The 26,766-nt window shown below is 51.5% G+C and overlaps 8 protein-coding genes across 8 annotated transcripts; 5 read left to right on the top strand and 3 right to left on the bottom strand.

Annotated features, from left to right (window-relative positions):
- Window positions 1-57: 57 nt before the first annotated feature.
- M431DRAFT_512263 (hypothetical protein) lies at window positions 58-5,358 on the top strand. Its single transcript, XM_024919806.1, has 5 exons — window positions 58-345; window positions 3,308-3,380; window positions 3,633-4,222; window positions 4,293-4,406; window positions 4,531-5,358. The coding sequence occupies exons 1-5, from the start codon at window positions 265-267 to the stop codon at window positions 5,047-5,049; spliced, it is 1,377 nt and encodes a 458-aa protein (XP_024769711.1). The 5' UTR covers window positions 58-264; the 3' UTR covers window positions 5,050-5,358.
- Window positions 5,359-5,693: 335 nt separating this feature from the next.
- On the top strand, window positions 5,694-6,380 carry M431DRAFT_499486 (hypothetical protein; the record flags this gene model as incomplete). The annotated part of the gene is made up of 1 exon (XM_024917805.1): window positions 5,694-6,380. One exon carries the CDS (start codon window positions 5,694-5,696, stop codon window positions 6,378-6,380), a length of 687 nt encoding a protein of 228 aa, XP_024769710.1.
- A 1,472-nt stretch (window positions 6,381-7,852) lies between these two features.
- M431DRAFT_9331 (hypothetical protein) lies at window positions 7,853-10,390 on the bottom strand (the record flags this gene model as incomplete). The annotated part of the gene is made up of 6 exons (XM_024924460.1): window positions 7,853-8,326; window positions 8,384-8,701; window positions 8,782-9,084; window positions 9,144-9,749; window positions 9,822-10,033; window positions 10,099-10,390. The coding sequence occupies 6 exons, from the start codon at window positions 10,388-10,390 to the stop codon at window positions 7,853-7,855; spliced, it is 2,205 nt and encodes a 734-aa protein (XP_024769709.1).
- A 2,097-nt stretch (window positions 10,391-12,487) lies between these two features.
- Window positions 12,488-12,935, top strand: M431DRAFT_259194 (hypothetical protein). Its single transcript, XM_024913849.1, has one exon. It carries the CDS (start codon window positions 12,590-12,592, stop codon window positions 12,770-12,772), a length of 183 nt encoding a protein of 60 aa, XP_024769708.1. The 5' UTR covers window positions 12,488-12,589; the 3' UTR covers window positions 12,773-12,935.
- Window positions 12,936-13,471, top strand: M431DRAFT_259195 (hypothetical protein). Its single transcript, XM_024913850.1, has one exon. It carries the CDS (start codon window positions 13,098-13,100, stop codon window positions 13,398-13,400), a length of 303 nt encoding a protein of 100 aa, XP_024769707.1. The 5' UTR covers window positions 12,936-13,097; the 3' UTR covers window positions 13,401-13,471.
- Window positions 13,472-13,847: 376 nt separating this feature from the next.
- M431DRAFT_512259 (hypothetical protein) lies at window positions 13,848-17,112 on the bottom strand. The gene has a single exon (XM_024919805.1). It carries the CDS (start codon window positions 16,617-16,619, stop codon window positions 14,175-14,177), a length of 2,445 nt encoding a protein of 814 aa, XP_024769706.1. The 5' UTR covers window positions 16,620-17,112; the 3' UTR covers window positions 13,848-14,174.
- A 1,537-nt stretch (window positions 17,113-18,649) lies between these two features.
- M431DRAFT_95807 (hypothetical protein) lies at window positions 18,650-18,952 on the top strand (the record flags this gene model as incomplete). Its single annotated transcript, XM_024924744.1, has 1 exon — window positions 18,650-18,952. One exon carries the CDS (start codon window positions 18,650-18,652, stop codon window positions 18,950-18,952), a length of 303 nt encoding a protein of 100 aa, XP_024769705.1.
- A 211-nt stretch (window positions 18,953-19,163) lies between these two features.
- M431DRAFT_499482 (hypothetical protein) lies at window positions 19,164-25,800 on the bottom strand (the record flags this gene model as incomplete). The annotated part of the gene is made up of 8 exons (XM_024917804.1): window positions 19,164-19,737; window positions 19,797-19,905; window positions 19,971-22,367; window positions 22,437-22,550; window positions 23,265-24,042; window positions 24,105-24,455; window positions 24,518-25,652; window positions 25,718-25,800. The coding sequence occupies 8 exons, from the start codon at window positions 25,798-25,800 to the stop codon at window positions 19,164-19,166; spliced, it is 5,541 nt and encodes a 1,846-aa protein (XP_024769704.1).
- Window positions 25,801-26,766: the final 966 nt, after the last annotated feature.

Here is a 26,766-nt window from a genome sequence, read left to right as displayed (position 1 = left end):
CAAAGCCAATCCACCGCCCCCCCCAATCTGCCATTATCAGGCTCTTGCGTGCTTTTGCCCAATTGCAAAGGAGGAAAAAAAATTACCAGCTTCTCCCTGCATTTTCCAACGGTCATCAAACGAGGCTTGACTTTTTCTCTTCTTCTTTTTCTTTTCTCTTCCCTTGAAGATTCAGCCAAACCCCGTGAGTGATATCAAGATCGACAAGACGACGCGGCATTTCCTTTTGCTGGGCAGCGATTGGTCACCGGCCGACGACAGACCATGAGAGGCGTTGCTGCTGGGCCGCCGACGGTGAAATCGCCGTCGGGGAGGACGAGGGCGAATACGTGGAGTTTCAGCAAGGTGAGATGAGCATCGCGGTCTCTTTTGTCTTTATCTTTGTCTTTTGCCGCTCTGGTTCAATGTGTCGCCTGCTTCGATTGCAGCGTCACCCGACAGACGCTATCTGGACCTTTCTACTCTTTTACTTTCTACCAGCACGGGCTCCGATATGCGGACATGATGGGATGGCTGCCAGTCAAGTGACTGCGAGCAAGCAAGGAAAACTAAGAGCCATGGCGAGAGTGGTTGCAGATGCAGATGCAGATGCAGACGCAGGCGGTGAAGGTTCCACCAAGCGCAGCATCAAAGTTGTATTGCATCGACAAGGCATTGCAGACGAGCAGCATGATACGCACAACGGGAGAAACATTCGGAGAGAGGAAAGACTTCTGGAGAGCAGAGACCCGGCATGGCTTCAACCGGCTAAGATTGCTTGTCGATTTGCCGGCCCAGCTACGCTCAGGCCATTGCAACATACGAGATGAGCAATCGGTCCCATGATTGGCTTTTTTCTTTTTTTTTACTCCAGGTTCTTCTTCTCTGCATCATCGGATAGCCCCGGGTGAATGGCAGCCTTTGAACCGAGAAAAAAAAAAGTGACAACTCGGCTAAGGGGCGTGTTCCTGCAGAGGCGACCATTGCCCGTGGCCACGATGCCCGAAAGAGGCAATCATGGGGATGAACCCCGAGGTGGAGAGACGATTACAGTATGGAGGTCGACTCGAGTCTGCGATCGATACAGCAAATCGTCGGACCGCTGCCATTGGGCCGCGTCCGAGATGGCGAGATGGATGCGCAGATGGTTCGACGCGGAGACGAAGGACAAGGGAAGAGTTTGACCTTGGCTCTGCTCTTCTTCATTTCACTGGCGGTCACCTGCCACCCACGAAAACGAGACGCTCGAATCGGAATCGAAATGGAGTGTCTGCCGGGACGATTCGGATTCATGGATCAAATAGCTGTCAGGGGCTGCAGCAAAGGGCTTCCAGCGGCTCGCGGCCCCGCAGCACATTCGCCCAGGTGCTAAGCCCCCCTAACTGGCTCGCCCAGCTCCAGCTCCAGGGCTTGTTCCCGCCGTGAGCCGCCGCCTTGGAGCTCCAAAATCCCCAGAGCGGCGCCCCCTCCCCCACTGCGAGTCGCTCGGTACAGGGGGCGGAGAGCCGCCAGGCAAAATCAACCACGCAATATGGAGTAATCGTAATTACTTCGAGCTCCGTGTTATAAGCACGACGCATCACGGGGACACTAGATGGGATTTGAAGGGGAAGGGGGGCGAAGTTGAACCTGTACTGTACAGTACAGTGCAGGTACAGGTACCAGCATAATTGGGTACGGGCAGCAACAGACACAGGCAGAGTCACCAAACCAGTACAAACGAAAAGCAGCTGAGTTGAGCCCAACAGGAGACGACAGTCAATGCGGGGTGTGGCCGTTTGCTGGAAGAATTGAAGCCGTGGCAAGCATTGGAGAAAAAATACATGAGACAGGGGGCCCTTTTCACCCCCTGTTCTTTATATATTTTTTTTTTCCTTTTTCCTTCTTTTTTTCCATCTCCATTCCTTCTTAATTCGGCTCCGGCTCTGTCCTGAAGACATCAGTGCGCAAGGTGCACTCGTGCTCGCTCTTGCCGAAACTGGGCTGGCTGTCGTCACTGCCCTTTGGGTCGCCTATCCGCGTGCCTCAGCTCCTTCCCCCCGGCAGGCATTTTGCATTTATTACTACATAGGTAGCAGCTGCCACCACCACCAGCTCGCGCTTGCACTCACACACACACCTGCAAGCCGTCGGCTGTTCCTTCCTATTCCCATTGACAGGATAAACACACGTTTGGGGCTGCTTCTGCTTGGCAGGAACTACCTTTCCGAGTACCTGCCACTGCCTATCTGGGTATTGAGCATTGCCCAACGTGGTGCGCACTTGCTCGATCCGATACCTTCGATTACGGGTACCTTGATGATCTGGGGTATCTTGTAGTTTAGTTTGTATCTGCCGGTCACGAGCAGCCACCACCGCCAACATTTGGTACTAGGCAATACTTCTGGGTGCCGATATACCACCTGTCACGTCTTTTCAGGTTTTGCATCTTTTTGCTCTCTTCATCATCATCATCTTCTTCTTTGTCACAATCACTTTTCCGTCTTCCACGGACATTTCCGCAGATCTGCATCACAGAGATCTGCATCAGAGAGGATTTCAAGCTTTTCCCCTTTGTTTGCTCTCCTCTCCTCTTCTCTCCTCCTCTTTGATCAAAACAATCGGCAAAATTGACATCTCGATATTTTCTGCCTCCAATCACAGCCGTCATACCACCTGTGGCGTCTTTGCCATCTCTGCTGCGGTGCTACCCGCCCTGCAGCAATTTTTCCCGCTGGCCGTCTGTAGGCTTGCCTCGGCTGTGGGTTTTTCGTCGACCACTGAGGCTTAGTGCCCATCAGCCACTAAAGCGGCTTGACGTCGATTCTCAACTTTGGACCCTTTTGAGCTGCCTCTGCCTCTGCCTCACCTCTCCCACACCCTCACGCGCGCAGTCTTGAATCAACACCCCTTCACGCACTCGCCATTGCCGCGCTCCTCGTCACGCTCTGCTCGATTAGCCGTCTCTCGCCCATTGATTGAACCTACTCTCGGCCTCTGCAGCCACCCTCACGCAACCTACACCTGACATCCTCTGCGTCGCCCGGCTGTCTCCCGGTTTTATCCATCAGCTGAACCTTCACCTTCGCCTTCGGTCTCAAGAGGGAATCCGAGGGCCAGACTGTTCTCTGCTATCTATTGTTATCGCCATTACCGCTGCTGCTACTGCCACTGTCTCCTCTGCTCCTGTTTCGCCCTCATATGTCTCAGCCGCCTCGCCGGATGCCTCTGCTATCACACCCTAAACACCGTATTAGCATACTTGATCTTACCAAACTGCCGTTGCAGTAACGCCGGCTTCATCTTCTTGACAATGCCGTCGAAAACTAACAATGGTGTGGGGGTTCAGGTCGAGGACACAAAGATATGCGTTGTCATGGTTGGTCTCCCGGCCCGCGGGAAGAGCTACATTGCCCAGTTAGGTATGTTTACTCCATAAACGTGGTTTTGCTTCTTCCTCGTTGCGAAATCATCCCCTGGTTCCGAGATATTCCTATGCAACACATGTGTCCCGCACCATGCACGTCTCCAAATGTCTACACTTTGGCCATTTCTTCCCCTCCTCCCCTAGCGTGCAAAGTGCCTGATTTCCTCCAATTTCTCACGCCACTTTTACATGAACCTACATGAACTCTGGCTAACAGTGTTTCTCCTCTGCCTGTTTGGATACACAGCCCAGAGATACCTGCAATGGCTGTCGATTCCGGCAGCGACTTTCAATGTCGGCAACTATCGGCGCAATGACGCTCCACAGCCGACTGCCGACTTCTTTGATTTTAACAATCCCGAAGGAGAGCGGAAGCGCCGTGCGGCTGCCGAGGCCGCCGTTGCTGACATGCTTGCCTGGTTCCGCACCGGCGGCGTGGTCGGCATCCTGGACGCGACCAATTCTACAAAGGAGCGCCGTAAATGGGTCATGGATACGTGCACCGCTCACGGCATTGAAGTGCTTTTTGTCGAGAGCAAATGCGATGATGAAGAGGTCATCATGGCCAATATCCGTGACGTCAAGCTAACGAGCCCCGACTATCGCGGCCAAGATCCCGAGGCCGCGGCCCAGGACTTCCGCAATCGCATCAGCCACTACGAGAAAGTTTACAAGACCATCAACGCCGACGAGGATGAGGACAACTACACTTACCTAAAGCTGATGAATGTCGGCAAGCAAGTCATCATTAACCGCATTCAAGACTATCTTCAGAGTCGCATCGTCTACTACCTCATGAATCTGCATATCCGGCCCCGATCAGTCTGGTTGTCAAGGGTAGGCAATCATCCCAGGCTGCATTCAAGACGCCCCTCTTCTGTTCATCTTACTGATGATCCTTTTTTAGCACGGAGAATCTCTATATAATCTGAGTGGCCGCATTGGTGGCGACATGCTGTTGTCTCCCCGAGGCGAGCTGTATGCCAAGAAGCTACCAGATTTGGTGCGAGAGTCTGTCGGGGTACGTTTTATGCCCCTTCCTAGTTACGATCCATTTATTCGCAATGTGAAGCTCTCATATTTGCCCATTGGCGAATATGAAAATTATGTGTGTCGTAGTACCAGTGCTGACCATGAGCTATTAGGATGACCGCCCTCTGACGGTGTGGACCTCGACATTGAAACGTACCATTGCCACGGCCAGATTTCTCCCGCCTCACTACAACCAACTGCAGTGGAAGGCCCTGGACGAATTAGATTCGGGCGTGTGCGACGGTTTGACGTATCAGGAAATCAAGGATCGCTACCCCGAAGACTTTGCAGCCCGCGATGAGGACAAGTACAACTACCGATACCGCGGTGGCGAGTCTTACCGCGATGTAGTCATTCGCCTGGAGCCCATCATAATGGAACTGGAACGTAGTGAGGACATCCTCATTGTGACGCACCAGGCAGTTTTGCGCTGCATTTATGCATACTTTATGAAAAAGGACCAGGCCAAGAGTCCCTGGATGAATGTGCCGCTTCACACATTGATCAAGCTAACCCCAAGGGCGTATGGCACCGAGGAGGTTCGTTATGAGGCTCACATTCCTGCTGTGAGCACTTGGAGAGGAAAGGGAAGTACCGCTAAGCACGAGAATCCCACTCCCGAGAGCCTCTGAGCAGTCGCGAGATGAGAGCTGTTGGGGGAAGAAATGAAGGACAGGGTGAGGATATATTGGAAGCATATAAGTTGAAAGTTGATCATCAACTGAGAGCATCTGGAGTTTGGGGGAGATTAAGGATCAGAATCGCCGACCAGCGGCACAAAAGGGCTAGTATACCATCTTATTTACGCTTGTACTCATGTGGTTATTGGATTGGAAATGGTGTATCTTGTACACGGAATGCATTGTCATCGGCCAAGGATTAAGGGGTGAGTTTATGATTGCTCGACTCTAAATAAAAATGTAATAATCCATCGATTCCTCTTTTTCTGTTTGTGACTTGCTACACGTAGGATCTCAGCCATTGCCAAAGAAAATGATTTGTTATATTATTTGTGGTGGATGTAGGTGCATATGTGATTCACAGTCAGCTTCGACTCTTTCTCTGTCAAACTGTTGAGATGTTGTAAATCACTGTCAAGGAAACTCGATCTGGAAGAAGGCGAATCATTGATCCTGGAGAACAATTATGAATAGCCGCTTCCCTCTCATTTCTCTTCGCAAGAACATTATTCTTCTCACTTGACATTGAGGTATTAAAGAGCATACTTATGAGTGAGCTGATGATGGCGTTTTGTCAATATATCCCTACAGTCGAAATGTCGCGGCCGCTGCAACACTACGTTTTTCCACAACCCATGATGATGCCTATGTCAGTGCCGCAGTTTGTGGCGTTACAGCAGCAGCAACATGTTCAGCCTGTCGTTGCGCTTTCCGCGATGATGATCATGCCTCCTCCTGTCACCGTCATGCCCATGTCGTTTCCGTTGACAATGTCCATCTTGCCACCTGGAGCTCCTCGAGCAACCCTAATTCCGTCGAGCAGAGGCTTCAAAGTTGTTTACTTTGGGTACGCACCCACTGAAAGCCGTCAGCCTTGGTGCGCAATCCACGCCTCCTGGGTGAACATCGTGCCCAGCCGCGACGGGCTTTTAGCGGCCATTGCATCGTGGACTGGACTTCATGGCCTGGCGATCCGACATGCTAGGGGCAGGATCGACGCCGCCAAGGTGAAGTTATACGTGATGCCGAGGGACAGTTCGGGCAGAGACGGGGGATTGTACGGATTGCAGATCGTGTCGGGGGAAGGGCTGGTGCTGCCGGCGGATGTTGTGAAAGTGGTGACGCTGGATGTTGACGAGAGCGTCTGGGAGGAGGTTGTAAGGGATGTTAGGAGGGAGGGATATGAGGCGCTTGTTGTGGTGGATATGAGCGTGAGTGCTCCTGATGGTGGTGGTGATGGTGATGCAACTCCAGCTCCTGATACTGCTACAAGCACAGGCTGACTGACAGTCTATAATATGCAGTATCACCACCATCAGCATCATCGTCACAACTGCATCCGAAAAGGCATAATGTTCACGAGAGGATGGAAGAAGGCGTCACGGCACGTGTAATAGTCAAAAAGAACTTTCATAAATAAAAAGCAAAAATCAGTATGTGCTACCAAGACACTTTCCATCGTATTCCAAAAGAGAAAAGCAAAACCAAAAACAGACAGACAAACAAAGAGTCTCCCAATACACTATAAAGCTGAAGAAAGCACCGTTGTACATCCTGTATTCCAAAAACCAGATTTTTTTGTCTTCTCCTTTTCGAAAAAAAAAAAGAAAAAAAGAAAGAAAAGAGAAATAATAGAATAATAGAAACATACCATCTTGCTTATATATCGAAATTCGATTGCTTGACGGAACTCCAAAACACCGGCAAAAAAGTAGCAAAACGAAAACAAGTAAAAAAGGAGGAGAACATCCTCAAACAAAAGAGAGAAAGGGAGAAGGGCTCAACCGACACCCCTCTCTATCACCCTTTTGTTGCCTCATCTGCTTCATAGCAGCCGTCTCTGATCTTGCCATTGGGAAGATTAGATATCCTGCCCTTACTGGCTTTTGGGGTGGTGCTTTTATGCTGTGCTAGCCTCATCCTAAGGAGCACACTGCTTGTAAACAGTAATAGGGACAGACGACATCTCCCAAGTTGAAAATATATATGGAAAGAAAAGAAAGAGGCTTGGCCTTCAAAATGTGGAACCACAAAAGGGAGAAAGAAATCAAGCGAGACGCAGTAAAAGCAAAAACCACCAGGCAGGTCGAGTCTTCCAGATAAAATTTATCGTACACGAGTAACTCCGTTACCCAAATTATAAGAGCCTATCCTCCTTTTCTCTCCCGCCAGCGCCAACACAACTCTAATATTCCCTTCGCTAAACTGTCGCACAACGTTGCAAGACCCAAAACGCCGCATCTCATGGCGTCTACTCCGTATATATCGTCATGTAGAGAGCAGAACAAATGTTGGAAAGAAGAAAAAGAGCACTGGGTCCTTCCGAGGCCGCGTGAATCAACAATGCTTCCCACTCAGCGTATCCAACTGCTCTCCGGGTCTTGTTCATTGCCAACATATGCACACACCAACCGCTGGGTATCAATCCACCGACACAACAGGACGTGCGGGAAGCACGGCGTTTTCAAACAGCGAGCAAGACGCGCATACTGCCAAAGCGGCTAGTATGCCGTCCCAGTTTCTCTTTTGTAAAACAGAGCTTTTTCCAACTGGTCCAATATCAATCAAGAAAGGCCAACATAAAACAAAACACTTGTGGAAAGCAAATAAAAGAAATTCAAGCAAGAGACGCCACCATGCTGCATGAAGATTAGGGACATGAAAATAAACATGGACGTGGTGCGTGCTACGGCATAGTGTGAGCCGTGGGCAGGCAAAGGTGTCCAACAACGTAAATCGTCTACCACACCGCACCTCAAGTCGCGCTGCCTTTCATGCGTTTGGCCATTCGGGGGGTTTGAGGCTTGCCCCTCCCCTGTATCCCGTTAACCTGACCGGAACCTGGTGTGGCGGAATCATCTTCGACCTTGACGGTGGATGGTCGGCGGCGCTTGTTAGAAGCCGGTGATGTGTTTGCGCTTGGCCCGCTTGAACTTGTCCCCTGCTGGCTTGGCTGGAGCTGCATGCCGGGTGCTTGGCCGGGCGCAGGGCTGCCGATGTGAGGCGATCCAGGCAGGTTCATGTGCACTGCCGCAGGACTGGTTCCCATTGGGAACTGCCCAAAGCTAGGTGTCCTTGGCCCTTGTGCCATGGCCTGTCCATTCATTATTGGCGTTGCGCTGTTGATCTGAGTTGCTACGTATTGCTCAAGAGCGGCGTAGGGGCTGAGGCCAGGGTTGGAGTGGTAGAACCCAAACAAAGGGTTCATCTGGCCCATAACTTCTACAATCTACGCAACTAGTTAGCCTCTCCCTCTCCCTCTCGCCCATAACCCGTATTCACATACCTCGAGGAACTGATGCACAGCCTCTGTGACTCCCTTGCTGTTTACTGCCGAGTCTGGTAGATCGACCAAAACTCCGGGCGGCTCCTTCTGAGGGGACTTGAGCTGGCGAGATTTTCCCTTCTTGGACATTTCTGGTGACTGTTTGCCATCCATCGTATTTAAGCTCCGCCATTCCTTAACCCACTCGTGTGCAGGCTTTGCAGCTTCGATTACATGTTTCCGGGCAACGTATTCTTCATGTTTTGTGGTGAGGAACTCAAACAATTCTATCTTCTGTTCGGCATCAAACTGAGCGCGTAGTGTACCCGTAGCCACGAGCTGAACACAAGCCAAGTTAGCAATCCGAGTAAATGAAATAGACGAGGCTGTTTGGCCATTGCAGGCGAAGAAGAACATACATGTGATCCCGTCTCGTACCAGTAGACGAAACTAGCCCTGGGGTTTTCAATACAGTAGCAGTCTCCTGGCAGTGGCCTATCACTGCTGCCGCTGTCGAGGATAAGCTGCATACTCTTGACGCCACTGCTGTAATTGGTGTGGAAGAAGCGAGCAATCGCTGGGTAGGCAATTTCGTATTGCTTGTCTGGTGAATCTTCGGACTCGCCAACGTGTAATGAAAACCGGAAGACGCCATTGGGTGATGAGAAGAACTGGGCTACAAATCTATTCCAATATGACAGGTCGTCTTTGCTCTTCGCTCCCTAAACAGTTGTGTGTCAGCAATCAAAGTCTGCCTCGAGCATTTCGGAAAGAGCCTTACAGGGAAGCCGCTTAGGCGTTCGCCAAACTGCATCAGTTTCAAGAGGCATCGGGTCTTCATCCCTTCTCTCAGCTGCTGCTGCATCATAGAGTTAGCCATGAGCTGCTGGGTAGCAGCAGCGGCCATCTGAGCTTGGTTCGGTGCTTGAGCTTGCTGGGGTTGAGCTTGGCCCGGCGGGATCTGGTTTGCGTGGACAGGCGTCGGTGCGGGTGTCTGCGATGGTGTCTGCTGTCCTGACGCAGCCGGTGTCCCGGCTTGTGAGGTTTGCTGTGGAGTTGGTTGTGACTGAGGACCTGGCTGCTGCTGCGGCTGAGGTTGAGGTTGGCCTGGCTGCTGCTGCGGGGTCTGCTGTTGCTGCGCACCCATCTGGGTCTGAGCGCCAGCGGCCATTGGGTTCTGCTGTGGCATACCCGGCATAGATTGTGCATTCATCGCCATGTGTTGGGCCTGGCTGTGATTGGCCGACATTTGTTGATTGTGCGCTGCTTGTTGCTGGGCCTGTTGCTGGGCCGCTTGTTGTTGCGCTTGCTGGGCCGCTTGTTGCTGGGCGGCATGCTGTTGAAGAGCTAGCTGTTGAGCCATGATCGCCGCCTGAGGATTGTGCTGCTATAGCAAAGAGATGTAAGTAAGCGGCTTGATCTTGCAACCATTATCAAAGCATGCATGGAGGTAACTTACACCCACATGTCCCAACCCAGCGGCGGCATTGCGTTGCCTGAGTTGATGAAGCTGCTGAGGGCTGAGCTGCATGCCCATGGGTATACCGTTAACACCAGCGGCATTCATGTTTTGAAACTGCTGGGCGAACATAGCCTGCTGCCGCTGCTGCTGATGAAGAAGTTGTTGTTGTCGGATAGCGGCCATTTGCGCGCTTGGGTTGTTAATGTTGACTACGTAAATGAGCTAAGTCAGTTCCACGAGATCTCTCCCAGGTTCTCTTTTCCCTTTCACTTACACTGCTGTTGCAAGTGCTGCTGCTGTTGGAACATTTGCTGTTGCTGCGCAGGACTTAGCTGATGGACCGCGTGCGGGCCAGGACTGGCGCCGGGCGGCATGGCACCCATCAAAGCAGGATTGACCGGTCCTCCTGGGCCGGAGACGGCAATGTGACCGCCAGCGAACTGGTGAGGCATTCCGGCAGGCGCGCCTTGCTGGCCCGCGTTGGGAGGCATGCCAGGACCGCCCATGGAATGCCCTGCGACTCCCGGATGCCCCATGGCAGGGTGCCCCGCGAAGTTGGGGCCCATACTTGTAGCCATCATCTCTAGTTGAGGTCGGCTATCCACAGCGTGGATATCGACAAGCGCCCGTAGACACTATCGCGGGAGCATACGATGGAGGTTGTGAGAGGATGCGCGCGCCGTCGAGAGAGAGAGAGCCCGCCTGACGATTGCTGTCGGTTGAGATTCGCTCTGTCGTCGTCTCCTTCGGTTCTTCTTTCGAAGTTCGCGTCGCGGCAACGAGAAAGCGTGGATTACGGGGTAGTAGGCGGTGGAGACGGTTGCACCGTACCCAGAGCGTCCAGGAAAAATTGGGAGGGAAGGAATATCGATCGAGGGCGCAGATCCGTGTCGGGAATAAAAACCGAATCTATGGCGAGAAGAAGCGACGAGGCGTGCAGTGGCGACGATGCATCGGCAGCAGTTAATGCGGTCCGATGGGTAGTTGGTGGTGCGATGCGTGATACCACACCAGCCCGACTCAAGACGTCTGCGACGGGGTGACAAATAACAGCTCTAGCGGCTGAGTGGGCAGCAGGCAGGGGAATAAGCCCAAAGGAGAAGTGACTTGGTTTTCGGGGATAGTAGATCGGGGCGCTGTAAGCAAAAGGAAACGAGAGAGAGAAGAGGCTGGCAGATGGGACGCGATGCAGGGCGCGAAGAAAAGAAAATATCTCCCCGACCGAGAATCAACGGGATTCTGCAGAGCCAGCTTCCAGCCTAGTCCAAGGCAACCGACCCAACCGGACTGTTTGGCAAAAAGGCGTGGAAAATTGCCCAGCGCAACTCCCAGCACTGTCCCCCACAGGAACGGGGGATGAGGCAAAGGGAACGAGACGAGGATCAGAGGGCAGTAAAGGTGGACAGAGACAGAGACAGAGACAGAGACAGATAAAAGGTAGAATCAAAATCAGAATCAGAACCAAGAGGTTGTGTCGGGTCCCAGTCCGTCTGGCGAGACGAAAGACGTCGCAGTGCAGGCAAGGCGTCGATAATGCCTGCGGGAGCGAGACGGCGTTGGATCTTCTTTGCTGCGTGGGTATGAGTGGGTGGCCGTGGCCGCGAGTGACCAGGGGAGAGAAAGGTCCAGGGGATAGCAGTGGGGATTATGCAGTTATCCCGTAACGGAGCCCCGCTTCTGACGATGGCAATCAAAAGGCAGCGAGAGGCGTGTTTTGGGGGTGCTGACCTGGTATAGCAGCGAGGGGTTTTGCAAGTAGCGCGGTAAGATGGGCAAGATACGAGTACATGTACCTACTCTGATACAGGGACGGAGGAGGAGAGGAAGAGAAGATGAGAGAAATCCAACGAGAGATGAATGAAAAGATAACAAATGAAATTTGATTTTCTTTTCTTTTTTTCTCCCTTTTTTTTCCTTTTTTTTTTTTCTCTCAAAGCAGAAGGCGTGGACAAAATGGTGTGCCGTATAAAGCTCTCGACTGTATGTCTTCTTACATGTACCTACATATGCTCTGTTCGACAAACCGGGCACACGATAAGCCTCGATTTGACACCGAAAGGCTTTAATAAAGTTCATATGACTGTGTAAACCCAGGAGAAACTTTACCGGTATCAAATGCGCATAATTATGACCACTTTCTCTTTTCTTCTTGATCCAAAAAAGACACGCGCTTCAGCCTTTCCATCTCTTCAAGCAAATGCTCCACGCCAGTATCTGCCCAACCCCAAAATGGGTGGCTGGGTCCGTTTGCCAATTCTCATTTTAGCATTTCTACCTCTGTAACGGGGCAAAGGCACGCGCTAACAAGCCGCTAGTATCGCTGTATGCCTATAAGCGAGGATCTGGCATCTCTTTTTCTGCATGCCCTGCGATACGGAATACCTGGTACCTGGCAGCATCGCCCGCGCCATCACCCGAAATCGAGCGTCCCCCCAAATCTGACACCTCGCTCTTTTTCTGACAAAATATCCTTGGGTAAAGACAACCGAGGGATATCGGTAGGGCTTGTAAGACTCTAAAACCAACATACTACCGCCTGAATACAGCCTGCTGCACTGCATCTCGACAATTATCCGCAGAGACACACCTACACCTACATGTACATGACCATCTCGCAACAGCTCCCGCGTCACCTACCGCTGCATTCAGCCTTAGCAGGTCAGTTTTTCCGGTCACTGGATACACAACCCCGAGGCGCCATTTTCCGCTGCCGCCGCTAATGCCTTAAGCGGGCGGCGGAGTCACGTGAAATATATACAGTGCAAATGGTAAGAAAAATTTGCTGGCACTGTTTGGGAATATCTTCTTCAGCCTGCGGGCTTCCGACGGAAGTTTTTTCCTTCCTAACCTATCTTCTTCCGCCTGCAAACTCTGCACCCTTGCTTCTCGGCTGTCTTGTCCCAATGCCAGCAAATGATTCGAAGAGTGTGATTCTTGGCTCCCGATGATTCCTGGTTCATTTGGAAAGACGGCGCGGTTTCTGGGATCTGCTTGAGGATTTGCTTTGCAAACGCGGTCTTGGTTTATGGTAAGTTTTTTTTCGTCGCGATATCTGCCTTTTTGCCCTCGCACAGGAAATATTCCTATTTCCCGTTTCCCCTTTTCATGATGACACTTATTAAACGTCTTCTTTTCCCAACCGAATCGACCATGAAGAAAATTTGACTGCTCGGATCCTCAGGGTCTGTTACTTGCCAGTATACTTTGTCTGACCTTTACACTCATTTGCTCACTGCAGAACTTGTTTCTTGCTTGACCAGCTATGCTAACGCCATGGCAATAGATTTCCAGATGCCTCGACATCTTGCTATCCCATTTCGATTCACGACTAACCCTGCAGCTACGACAATCGTCCCTGATCATCGTATGGTAAGTCTCTTTTCAATATACATATTACAATGCTTCAACATGTGTTTTCATGATGAAATTTCCATCACTATTCGCAGTTTCCACTCGAGTTCCGATGAGCCTTTTTCTGGAACAGATGAGGGTTATTACTTCCTTGGATGTCTGATTAAACACCTACTTTTTTTTCTCTTTTTTTCCTTATCGCAATGTTGGTTTATCATGGACTAGCTGAGCCTCAAGCTAACATTTGCAAAGTTGAACAGGGATTCCAGAGCTTATCCGCTCATCGTAGACATTCTATAGAACTTGCACAAATGAAAATACATCATATTCTTCCATCTACACTGCTTCCATTCTCTTGTTGTTCGTCTCAATTGTGCCTATGCCATTGCTTGGGTAGTTTCGTGATGCTGCATGAAATTGCAACTCGACTTTTTAGTGGAGTCGATTTGTGCCTGAATTTTTCCAAGGACCCTTGAACGCCGGTCCAAGGTGAGATTAAGCCCTTTGTGGCATAGCGTAGATAGCATTATGTAATCGGTACTACATCTCAGAGGCGTTACCCTAGATTGTTTGCAAATGGCATGTTCATTACGTCGTCGTGAGATAATTCTCTGGAGAGAAAAGTCCTGGGCTAGATATTTGTGAGTATTTATTAATTGAATATGATTGGTTGTTGTTTTGTGGCTTTGTACTTCCAACTAACCATTGTAAACGTGTTTGTGAAGATTAATCAAGGGGAATAAGCCCAAGGGATATGTGGTATAAATGGACATATCAAGAACCAAACTGGACCAAAATATCTCACAACTCAACCAGTACAAGACTCCAAGTAAGTTGCGCATTTCTCTCTTTAATTTCATCTGGAATTTGAGAATACACTTGATATCGTACTGTTGTAAACGTATACTCTGCCCGCAAAGAAAACGCCATATACACTCCCTTACTGTATGTAAATGAAAGCCATATCAAAGCTCGCGAAAAACGAGTAACAAAAAAAGCTTATGCAACTCGCACTTCTTCACGAATTTCATCTCTCCGAACTCTGCCTCCGACAATACCCATCCTGTTGCGCCCCGTCCGCCCTCTGCCCAACCAGTTGAGCTTAAGCATCTTGCATAACTCAACCATCTTCCTGTTGCCCTCGTCATCGACATCTCCGCCCACGCCCCCAATGCTCGACAGCACGCTCATGCACTGGAGCATCCGGCCCACCATATCAGCCACCTGCTTCGAATCCTCGACATTCTGCTCACGGACACTGCTGAGGGCGCCCGACGGGGTAAAAGGACGAATCATTCCATCGCTTCCCCGGCTGCCAAGACTGACGTTGCTCACAGCTCGACTGCGACTGCCAGCAGAGCCGTCTCCGAGTAGGGTGGTGCTCGTAGAGTTGTAGGAACCAACTGAAGGGTCGAGAGACATGGCCGTGCCTGGACGAGCCATAGAAAAGAAGGATTCAGGGGGTGATGCCGAGAGGCTGGGTTCTAGAGGAGGGGAAGCGAGTGCCATGTTTGCAAACGCCGAGGGTAGAAACTCGAGAGACAGGCGGGAGAATATCGTTTTAAGAGTATCGTACCGCGGTAAGATGACGGCGTCTCGGTAGGCCGTCAAGACCAGCCTTCTCACATCGAGAGCGGCAGCTGCAGGCAACACCCGTGCTTCCTGTCCGGGCGAGGGAGAGGGAGCAGTGACAACGCCGCCCCAAAAGTCGCGAGATTGTTCAGCTGTCATGATAGTTCCACAGCCTGATACCTCTAGATCAAGGGGCAGTAAGGCTGCCTGCATATACGGTAGGACTGAAGTAAAGGTAAAGAGCCACAGCTCCACCAGAGTCGGCATGAAGCGATCGTCTGGCGTTCTTCGTAGGGTTTTATCCATCGTAGCGAAGCCTGAGGATAAAAGCTCCCTCAGGTCCTCTAGCATTTTATTCGGTGACCTCTTATGAACACACCATTGAATATGTAGGTTGACAATGCGGTTAATGTCCTCAACTGGGACACGAAGATCCTCGCCTTGGAAAATGACTAGAAGCTTTGGCTTCAGGTAATGCCAGGCATCGTCCATGGATAAGTTGGTCAGCACCGATTTCCCAAAATCAATCGGCTCGAACAAGCTGCTAGACTGTTGTGACATGGATGGCAGGCTGCTGCTTCCCGGCCAATCCCCAGGGACCGATTCGCTGTCCATGCGACTGTCAGATCTCTCCGCATTTTTCTTGTCCTTCTTGGCTTTTGCAAAAGTAGAAGTGGTAGGGCCTGGACTGGCGGGGACGCTGAAGTTGTAAAGGCTGTTTGGCGCATTTGGATCGGTAGGCCTTGAGTTGCTAGCAGCCGATGAGAGAGGCAAGTGATATTCGTCTTTGAGCTTCTGTTTCTGTCTTGATAGAAAGTGATGCTTCTTCTCCTTCTCCTTGGTCTTTTCTTCTCCCGTCACCTCGCTTGGCCGAATGGTTGCCGACGACGAGTTGTTGAGAGCATAAAATGACTGGTCGCTGGGATTCGCGAGGCTGGTCGAGCTAAAGTTGCTTCGCTGAAGAGCTGACAGAGCTGAACCAATCTTGCCTGGGCTTGGCAATGCCTTTTCCTTAGTGTCCTTGGCACTAATCTTCGAAGGCCGAGAGAACAGCTTTGCCTTTGCCTTTTCCGATTTTGAGAGAGGCTTCTCTGAAATGGTGGAGGTGGAGGCTGCGGTGGGTAGAGAAGGGAATGGCTGCGGTTGTGGTGATGCAGACGGATCCCTGGGAGAATTGCTAGGAGAACGGGGGAATACAACATTGGCCGCGGCTGTAGCAGCAGCTGATGATTGCGATGCAGCCCCCAGCCTGTCTTGATGTGCTCCTCCTTGGGCGTTGAAGGCAGATTCTCGCGGCGCACTCGCTTCCGTCAAGCTCAAAGTGGGTGGGCTTATAGGGCCTTTGCTCCCGCTCCCTCTCCTCGCGCCTTCAGTCTCTGGGGCTGTCTGGGAGCGCTGTCGCGACTGGAGGATATTTTGATGAGACATGACAGCCGCCTGCGCAGCGATCTGACTGGCCGACAGTGCAGAGGCCGCGGCCTGGCCGTTGTGGTTCATGGCGACTTGGGAGAGGTTGGAGGTGCTTGTCGATGGCAGGGATGGCTCAAACATGCCCTGTGTGGCAGCGTGTTTCCTCGAATGCGTTTTGAGGACGGGCGATGAAGCTCCCTGAGCTGCGGTTCGGGCTGCGGGTGCGGCGGGGCGAGGATAAGTCTGCTGGACGCTGGCGTTGCTCGAGTTGGCATGACTGGTGGAAAACTGCGTGGAAAACTGCTGATAGATGGGCGTGGAAGGGGTGTTGCTGCTCTGCTGCCGCGCCTTGGGGACGGTAATGATAGGCGAGCTCTCCTCGCTACTGCTGGGAGAGTCAATGCGCAGGGGAGGTGGTCGTGACGACACCGGCGTCTGGATGTCGCTAGACGAGCGAGGCATGCTGGGCAAGGGAGAGAAGCTGCCGGGAGCGCGGCCCTGGGCCCGTCCCGAGGCTGAAGTTGAGGGTTGCATCTCGTTGGAATGGCGAGGGGCTCGTTACATCTTGACTGAGCCGCAGCGATTCTGGCGTTGCGTCAGGCTCGAGATGGCCGTTGGGCCCCGCGGGCAGAATTGCTTGCAGGCCTGTCGACGAGGCAATGCGAGGGTCTGGGGGACAGGGAGAAGCAAGGAAGATGAAGCAAGAAGCGCAGATGAAGAAGAGGTAGAAGCAAGCAGTGAGAGGCTAAGCTTCGCTGCTAATAGATGATTTGGTGGTTGGGGCGGCAAGGTCTCGTGGCGGCGTTGCGCCCGGTGCTAGTGTCGCAGAGCAGCCGATCGACACACATGCATGAAGCGTTGTCGCATCGCCCTCATCAAGGGTTTTCAGCACTGTACATGCTGTAAGTTATGTACAAGTGGTGTAAAAGAGAGAGATGGAGAAGCATGAATTCTGCATCACGAGGCACAAATACATGTAAATGGTAGTATTTTACCCCAGCTTGCCTTGCTCCCAAACACCAATATTAATCTCCATGAAACACTCAAGCAGCTTCAGCAGTTACCAGCAGGTACCTCATTTCCCCTCCTCCAACGCCTGCACCCACAAGTACCGATGCGTGAGGCTCGGCCTGGGCCCCCAGCTCCGCACTCAGGCTAAGGCGCGGCTGCTGCATTGTGGGGCTCACAAACTAGCTTCAGCCCAGTATAAAATAAAAAATCCTCGTGTCCAATTCCGGCTTTTGCTTCTCCCCAAGCATCGCCCTCATCAACGCTGCGTTTCCATGCTACAAACGGAGAGCCTGCGCAAGCAGCCTCTCGCATCTTCTGCTCCTCGCATGTGGGAAATTCGGAGAAAGCTTCAAAGCAGGAGGAGCTCCCTCGGGGGTCTGCCTCTTGTGCTCGGTTCCAACGTTGACCGTTGTGTTCTCGAGTCCGCCTGTGATGGCCTGGCGTCACCCCGACGTCTGCAACAGACATCAGAAATCTCAGGCCCGGGAGGCCTCGTGTGTATACCCTCTTCGGGGGGGAAGACGCGGTGGTTTCTTTCTCGGTGCCTATGGGAAGTCGTTGCGAAGCTTGTTGCGCAAACTTGAGTGCGATATGCAGCGTTTGTTTTGCTTCTGGCAAGATGAATCACACAATTCCGATCATTCTGTTGAGGGCGATGCTTCACCTTTTTTTCTCCTCAGGTATGATTACATATACAAAAATCTCACAGCTCTCCCATGTTCAAGAATACTGCTAACGGTTCGCATCTCCTGTCGAGTTTCCTTGATACGCTCATAGCGACCCCATACCGAGGTCCTGTGCCCTCTCTTCACGGCCCTTCCTTATACGGCCATTGTAATTCTTTATTAATGATGATGTTGATGATGATGATGATAATGCCCAATTTCATTCACCTAACTGGCTGTTGACCAGTCCATCGACTTGGACATCAGCGCTGTAGATACGTAACCATGGCCCTTGAAAGGCTACTGTAGAGATCGGATAAATGACTCACACTGATTGATTCATCCCATCCACGTATAGTCTCCCCCCTGCCTCGGAAGTTTCCATAACTGGCTGGAGCTTTAAGACCGTAACTTAACACTCGTCCGGCAGCTTACACGCCTGCTCTTCGATCAAAATCTACAATCTTCATCTACTGAGCCATTGTCGAAGACCACCGTCTAGACATGCAGCCTAAGTTGATGCATCTACCTCCCACAAATCGTTTTGGCAAACTACATTATTCAATTACGATGATTCTTGTCATTTATCAAGCGCTATAGCAAACATCTTGAACAGATACCTCTCTGCTGGTCAACCAAAACCAAGCTCAATATTGGTAAATCTACCTTCCACCGCCACGTGATTCCTGCCCCTCCATGAAGCACCAAAGCTCTCTCAGTAACCCCACTATCCATCATCATCTCCCCTTCAAACAAAACATCTACCAAGTAAAACGCCAAATTCATCCCATCTCCCTCTCACCAAAACTCCTCGCAATGGCCCAATCAGCACCTTCAGATACCGCCCTCATGGCATCCTACTCTTCTCCGACCAACGCTCCCTTTAGCATCACCGAGTCCATCTCCGCGCCACCTGCTCTCGATACTGCCGGCAAGTCCAAGTACCTCGAATCTCTACGCGCCTCCATCGGTACAGCCCAAGACCAAATCAACAAAGAGCTCACGACCCGCATGGAAGAGGATAAAGCGCGCGAAGAAGCTGCCGGCGCCGTGCACACCGTAGACGACGAAAAAGAAGAAGAAAACTACGGCGAGGAAGTCCAAGAGGAGGAGGATTAAAGCGCCCGCCACAGTCATTTGAAACGTTTTGCAAAAGACAACATACGATTTATTTAAAAACAGCACGCCTTAGAATGTGTACAGAAGGGTATAGCCACATCATACGAACAGATAACAGCCAACCCGTTTCAGCGACTCCGACGAAGATGAAGAGCAACCTAGCTGAGAGAACAGAAGAAGAAAAAAGAAAAATATCCGACAACGTGAGCGTCTAATAGCCTCTACCCCAGCTGGGCTTCCTCAAACCATCCGCTTTGGAGCCCGCTGCTCTGCTCAAACAGCCGTAATGGACCACCGTGTTGTCTGTCAAAACGGCTACCACGCTCCCACCCATTCGCATCCCACCAGCCAATTTCTTGTGGCAGACGACGCAATGCCTCTCATCTGTGATGATGACATGGCGGTTCCTACCGCCCTGACCTCCAGGCTTGCCGTCTCCCAGCTGTAATTCAGCAGCTACGGCTATACCCTCTGCTTTGCGCAAGCCGGCCACGATCCGGGACTCGTTGACAAGGCTATTCGCGGCCCGTATTCTCCCGCGGAAATATGCTTCGAGAGAACTGACGGGAAGATCGTTGGGAATGAGCCCAAGAGTTGATGTGGCGGGGAGGCGAGAGCCGTGCTTGGAAAGCAAATCCAGTGCTGGTTCGAAATTTGGCTTGTGAGGTGGAGGCGGCTGGAGGTATAGAGAAAGTAATGTATGGTATACAGATGACACGGACTCGTCTGAATCATCCGAAGGAGTTGTGGATGGAGCTTGCAATCTGTGTGCACGGTTACAATAGCTAGATGGATGTTAGCTGTCACTGCCATCATTTCTCAATAAGATGCTCCGGCCACGTACTCTTCTGCCTTGACATAATCCTTCATTTTGAAGACATAAATCTCGAGTGACTGCCTGTGCTGTCCCATGTTGCTTAGGACAACCGCTTGAGCTTCATAGAAAGCGGGTTCTATGCGGCGTTAGTATCCGTCAAACATCAAAGGGTGAAAAGAAGAAACCAAAGAATTCTCTTACCATCTTTGGGGATCAAAGCAAATGCCTTGGTGAGACTGTAGACTTGTCGAGACTCTCGCAGGAACTTGACAAATCTCTCTTCAAGGTCATCCCAATCATGGCCCCTCTCGCTATTGCTCAGACTTGAAACGTAGAGCTCGACAAGGCGATTATGGAAGTCCGCCGTGGAATCGTCGAGTTCCATGATGATGTGTTCCAAGTATTGCCTCTCGAGCTTCATATCTATTTCTTGTAAATAAGGCAAGACTTTCTCGCGCGGTAGGGTCTCCGCATTCTCCGTGTCGCCTATGAATATCTCCATAGCGTATTCTGGGTTCGCCTTCAAGGTCCATTTAGCATGCTCAAGGATAAGATCGATTTCGGAAGGTGGAAGGCTTTGCAGGTATTGTATAGTGCGATCTGGGCCATGCAAAGCCGGTGCTGCTTCATTCGGCTTTGGTGCAGCGCCGAACTTGTGCAATAAGTCCAGTGCCGACTTGTGTAATTTCTTGCCGTGGAAGAAGTCAATTAGCTCCGTATAGCGATTGTGTTCCAGCAGCTTCTCATTGACAACGTCTGGGTCGCAAAAGTTGGGAATGCGAAAAAGGGAGCCCGCAAGCGAGGGCTGCGAGAACATGTAAGCACGAAAGAGAGTAGTATCAACCAGGCGGAAAGTCTCGCGTAGCTTTTGCTCGCGTTCCTTGTCCGATTCATCCATGGTCAGCTTCAGGAGTCGGTCTTCAGCCTCTTCCGCCGAGCTAGGCTGGTCTGTTCGCGGCTTCAATTTGCCAGTCACAGGATCAATGACACGCTGGAGGCGAGCGCGAGTCCCAGCAAGGTAGCTATTCAGCTCCAAGACGGCCTTTGTGAGCTCTTTACCTGAAAGGGGCTTGTCTTCTGGCACTGGGGTTTCTTTGGCATTGTCTGAATCCTCGGTTTCCCCATCCTTTTTCGAGATGATGGAGGCGACCTCAGCTGGCTTCCGTTGCGATCCTTTAAAGTATTTGGCAAATCCTCCCACAGCAGTGGGCGACCCGAAAGGCTCGTTGGTCATTTCTGGACTGTTTGATCTCGTCCCATTGATCTTTTTCGGACTTGCTTCGGTATTCTCTGGGGTTTCCTCATAGTTCGCCCACCTGGATAATTCTCCTGCAATGAGAACAGGATACATCCTCAGGACTCGTTCTGGTGGTGCATGGACATCGTCCTCATTCATCAGATCCATCGACTGTCGATACTTCTTCTGCTTGAACAGACTCTCTGCCTTTAACATCTTGACCTCTCGTAGAGTCTCTGCCTTGTTCTTCAAGAGAGCATCCTCAAGCATTTGCAGTATGCTAATCGCTTCATCGAACTTGCCACTCTCAATGAGCTCTCCAATTTGAGAGTCATAGTCTGTGGCTCCCATTTTCCACACGCAGCGGTCACTTGAGATGTGGAATCCTTTGCCGGCATGAGCTAGGCTTACAGTAGGCGGAGGAAAATGTAGCTGGGCAGCTCCAGGTAGCGTAATCGTCTGCAGGAGAGACAAAGTGTCGGGGTTCCGGACCTCAAGAGAGCCCTTGGATGGAGGTTGCAGCGCAACGATATATGGATACGAATACCCGATGGATTCAGGGGCAGATTGCCACGGTATCTGCCTCTTTTCCAGGGCCTTACCCTCATCATTGACGAACAGTGTATTGATATCTTTGGCAAGAAGCATCTCCCCGTCAGCCAACTTGGTCGCCAGTGGCTTGGGTATGTAGCTCCCTAGACCCATGTATCCCATTCCTGCGCTGCTTACAGCTCCAAATCGGCTGCCTTGACCAGACACTCCTACCGTACCTGGGCTCACAATATCCTCGACCTGCTGTGTCATGGCATCGACTATGACATAGCCTGCATTCATGCCGCAAACGATTTTCGTCGCGCTCGCCCATGTAATTGATCGGATCGATTCGGAAAGGACGACTTCCGAGACCTCGTCACTGAGCTCGCTCTCATGCCAGCTCCATAGCAGCAGCCGCCGCTTGACAGCAACGGCCAGTCGACTGATGATTTCAGGGACGCCCGTATCGGGATCTCTGACGATATTGGACGTGATGGCAAAGCATGACGCATTCTTGGTTCGTGTAAGGGTCTCAATGAGGTCGTAGGACTGTAGGTCGTGGAGCGAGACGTGGTAGTTGGACAGGGATACGATTGTGTTTGCCTCCTTGATGATGGCCAGCTGTTCTACCGCCCGCGTCGAGAATCGTTCCACCTCGCGTAGTAAATCTGTCGGCTTGGCTACCGAGTCCGCGGGGGCGTGGTCGCCATTCTGGGGAGGAGTCGCATTTGCGGTGTGTGGAGGAGTCGAATCGCCATTAGCGGGAAGTTCGTTGAGGCGGTAGATGCGAAGGGCGCCGTTGTTGAGCCCAACGAGGATGCGGTCGCCTGGAGATGCGGTTAAAAAAGACACGGACAGCGGAAGAGCGCATCAATGAGCAGAGATGTCGTCCATACCATACGCAAGGATCGTCTCGATCTTTGACTTGTCCCGCTGCCGCAGCTCTATGATAGGACGGGCTGTAAAGGCGGAGAGCATGGCGCCAACCAGCTCCAGGGAAAGAATGTTATCTTTTCAGGACGTGCATCAGATGACCATCGATGTAATTCGAATTTTGGCTTTTGTCTTTATCGTCTTTCTTTAATAAAAGCAACAGAAACGCAGAATGTCGTGAAAGAAGCCGAGGTGCCTTACGGTGCCATTTTTGCCTGAAGGAGGTGCCAGAGCTATCCCACGTCAGGTGCCGCCGCTATTATCCCAACGACGTCAATGCACATGCGTCTGGCCTAAGCTAGCACGGAGCAGGTCGCGACACAGTGCACTTAACTACTATAAACATACCTAGTACTGTCTGATATTATTGGGTGCCAAAAATACAAGTATTCAACAACTCTTTAATAAACAATTGCAGATGAGTTACAAGTTATAAGTTATATTCTTGCGATGCTCAACACAATTTCTTACCACATATAATCCGCGAGATCCATGTAAACCACATGCCATACACCAACCAACCATACGTGTAATCCAATTCTATATGCTCCGTTCGCCAATTCACACCCTCACGCAGCTGTCTCACCATCTAGTCCAAGCCAGCAACTTCCATAATGCCATATCCGAGCGTCACGACAACCACCAAGGTAATCAAGCTGCTTGGCACACCTCTGCTGATGAAGTGCTTCACGCTCAGGTAGCGCTGGCCGGTAGCGTCTTCCTTCATAATGGCGGCTATGCCACGTTAGCAGTCGCACAAGCGGAGGGGGAGGATGGCTGCATAAACTTACTCATATTGGGGAAGCCACTCGTAGGCAGACCCATCGCAGCGCTGCACATTAGAACGCCACCCATAACAAGGAGGTTAGGGTGCGGCTGGTCCATAGCCATGCCGACGTCGTACACCAGAGGAAGGAAGATGAGGGCAGCTACTGTGTGGCTGATAAAGGTGGCAATGACAAGAATCAGGGAAGAAAAGACGACGAGAACACCGTACAAACTCATGCCCTCGACCCTGTGTGAGACGAGCTCAGCAAGGGTATGGAGCAGACCCGAAGATCGAACAGCTTTGCCGAGCGACAATCCACCAGCGGCCAAGATGATGATGGTCCAGGGAAAGTTGTTGAAATCTTCTTTGGTCAAGATGCCGATGCCAAAGAAGAGGACAATAGGAATAATGGCCACAACGCCCATGTCTCCAAATACAGACTCAAGGGTATGGCTTGTGCACCACAGAACGATGGTGATGATAGTGACAATGGTGACAAACCACTGCCCAGCGGTAAATTTCTCCTTGAGAGGACGGATAGGTGAAATGGATGTCCCCTTGCCGGGTTGGAACGTAATCAGCAGAAGTAGCCAAATCAAGACGATTGAGACCACGCCAACGGGGATGACAATGAAGAACCACTGAAGCCAAGTCGGTTCTGGAGACATGATTCCCATGGCTACAACGTTTTGCGGCGATGCAATTGGCGACAGCATACCGCCAATGTTTGAAGCCAGGGCGATGCCAATGATGACGGCCTTGGACATGTTTGAGTCCGATGGCAGAGTCCGTAGCATGGGCTATGATAGCAAGTCAGACATATGAACTTCGGGAATAGCTACTTAGAAGATCAATTACATACCTCAATGATAGAGAAACAGAGTACGGGTGCAGCAACGTTACTGATGAGCATGGACGCAAAGGCAGCAACAAACATGTTTGCAATCAGTACAGTTCTGGGCTGAGTGCCAGCCTTGCTCAGGATAAGCGTTGCAAGACGCTTGTCGATTTTGCACTTGGATAGAGCGGCAGCGAGAGTGAAACCGCCAATCAAGAGCATAATAACGGGGGACCACATGGAAGAGAAGATGGCCGCGGTAGCTTCCTTTGCAGTCAGGCGCTTTGGAGGTTTGCTCGGATCCTCTTCACGAACCACACGGAGGACAACAGCTAGGAAAGGGATGAAAAGGGACGTAACAAAGAGAGGAATAGTCTATGAATGTAATTAGCAAGGATGAACAACATTGAATACATTGAAATGAAGGTTTGACATACCTCAGTAGCCCACATTAGACTGACAAAAACGAGAAGTGCCAGGCAGTTCTGCTGCTCAGCGTTTTCCAAAATGGGAATAAACAAGAGCAGGAGGAAAGCCGCCACGGAGATGAATAGGGTGAGCACAGAGCTGTTGGATAGCCATGATGGTAGAATGATTCTGCCAATGGGCGTTTTGATTTGCGTTTCTGCAGGTCCAACCTCGTCGTCGCCCTGTAGTCTCTTCGGTGCGATACCGGATTCTTGTCCCAGCAATGTTTGTCCAAACCGGGCTGCCTCTGCTCTTCGCTCAATGCCGATGAGATCTCTCCAGACAGTGTTGCGTTCCCAGACAACGTGCTCACGGAGATGGGAACGCAAGTCCTTCTTGGCAAGCTCCTCGTCACCGCCCAGGACCACGTCGGCGTAGGCAACCTCCATCTTGGCAATGTTTTCGTCGAGCAGCTTCTTGGTATCTGGCTTGAAGGGATATGCGGTATCGACATAGGTGCTGATGTAGGATGACCGCAGCTCTTTATCAAGAATCTTGTCAAACTTCTTGAGGACCTTGCTGAAGCCCGTCTTGTTAAGCTGTACGTAAGACTTGAGTTCGCAAAGCTGAACATAAAGAGATATGATGCGCTTCTTCAACATGATACCGGACGAGTACAATGTCGAGCCGAAGATGAATGACTGGTCTCCGTAGTCATCGATGGTTGTGCTATACCTTCTAGACCGACCAAATTCTGAAGATGCAGTCATGTCCGGGATGCTTCCCGCGGTCCGTCTCCTACCATACTTGCCCTTGTGTCTGGTGAGGCCGGTGGTTTCGTCATCATCGGTTGCGCTGTCATCGTCTTCTGAGCCATGGCTGCGTAGGCTAGAAGGCCGAGCGTGAGTGCTTTGGGTTTCGGATTGTGTCGGGCGCAGCGTGATGGATGTCTCGAGGGATGGGCCATCCCCTACATCACGTAGAAGCTGGCTGACTTCCTCAAGCAGCTCACCCTCTTTGAGAGAATAAAAGGAGCATATTTTCTCCAGCTCTATGCCGAGTGATTTGCTGAAGACGTCTTCCGGCTCCTCATTCGATATAAGGGGTCGCGACTCAGCATCGCCGGCTCTCGCTTGGTGCGCATTCTTCTCGAGTTGGTATATCCTTGGAAGACGTAGAGTTAGATGATGGACAGGCTGACGTCCTAAGCTCAGAGTGGCGAGTCTTACAGCTTCTTTAGATTGCTATAGGCGATGTAGTGGCTGCTCCAGTCAGGAACAGCATTGAACTGGATGCTGTGGGAGAACTTCATCTCGTCCTGTGTCTCCAGCCACTGCCGTTTCAGTGCCTTTTTCTCTTCTCGTTGGCGTTGACGGTCGTCGATGATGTTGCGCTCCGCAATCTCTTTGTAGTCGGAGAGCTCGTACGTGTCGGGCGACGCGGCCAATTGTACACTCCCTCCTCGCTCAAAAGCGCCGGTCGAGCGTGGATTGTCGTTGACAGAGGATGCGGTCAGGTCTGTAACAGGAACAGAGGAGGAGGGATTGCCCGGCCGCTCTGGGGGCTGAATGGTGGCAGTTGAGTGGTCTAGTGTGTTGTGATGATCGTGTGTCTGCCGAAGCCGAGGGTTGCGTTTGAGGGTCTCGTGGCTGTCGTTGCGGTGGCCCGGAAGCACTGCTCAAAGTTTGTCCACGCCGTAGACTATGGAGTACTCGTATGCCAATCGAACACCTTTGCGACGCCTTAGTCCTGGGCTCCGTTCGAGTCAATCCTGGACCTAATCCCAAATCCCAACGCGCGATGGGCGGCGCTACCGGTCTCCAGAAAAAAGTGCGGCCATTACCTTATCGACGAGGAAATCCACGAGCTGTGACTAGCTCAGGGGCGGGAGCAGCGTTTGCGAGGCCGGGAGGACGAAGACATGTGACCTGCAGCTGACAGCCCTGCGCTAAAGAGGTCACTGCTCGCTAAGGGACAGGGGGGGTTTGGGGGCTTGGGGGCCTAGCCACAGCGTCTGCTAGTGGCCCATGCACGCTATAACAAGCCGCTGCAACGGTGGGAGCGATCCCTCCATCTCGTCTGGTGAAGAATGATGGATGGGAGGGGCGGGCAGATGGATGGCAGATGACTTGCTCTCGAGACCTCTTTGGTCGAGTCATCATAACGATTTCCGATTCTCAAGATGCTGGTGCCTCAACTATATATTTCCCCTGGATAGCCGCTCACATCGTCTCGATCCCCCACGTGTTGCAATTGACTCTGGCTATTGGCTGGTATC

This window comes from Trichoderma harzianum (genome assembly GCF_003025095.1).
Source record: "Trichoderma harzianum CBS 226.95 unplaced genomic scaffold M431scaffold_15, whole genome shotgun sequence".
NCBI lineage: Eukaryota > Fungi > Ascomycota > Sordariomycetes > Hypocreales > Hypocreaceae > Trichoderma > Trichoderma harzianum.
This window is presented reverse-complemented; position numbering and strand designations above follow the sequence as displayed.

Excerpts from the sequence above, each read along its gene's own strand:
- M431DRAFT_512263 (XM_024919806.1), top strand. The coding sequence starts at position 265 with ATGAGAGGCGTTGCTGCTGGGCCGCCGACGGTGAAATCGCCGTCGGGG. Across the intron at positions 3,381-3,632 it reads GAGCTACATTGCCCAGTTAG|CCCAGAGATACCTGCAATGG; the intron begins GTATGTTTACTC and ends TTGGATACACAG. Across the intron at positions 4,223-4,292 it reads GATCAGTCTGGTTGTCAAGG|CACGGAGAATCTCTATATAA; the intron begins GTAGGCAATCAT and ends ATCCTTTTTTAG.
- M431DRAFT_512259 (XM_024919805.1), bottom strand. The coding sequence starts at position 16,619 with ATGCCTCGCTCGTCTAGCGACATCCAGACGCCGGTGTCGTCACGACCA.
- M431DRAFT_259195 (XM_024913850.1), top strand. The coding sequence starts at position 13,098 with ATGGCAATAGATTTCCAGATGCCTCGACATCTTGCTATCCCATTTCGA.
- M431DRAFT_259194 (XM_024913849.1), top strand. The coding sequence starts at position 12,590 with ATGGTAAGAAAAATTTGCTGGCACTGTTTGGGAATATCTTCTTCAGCC.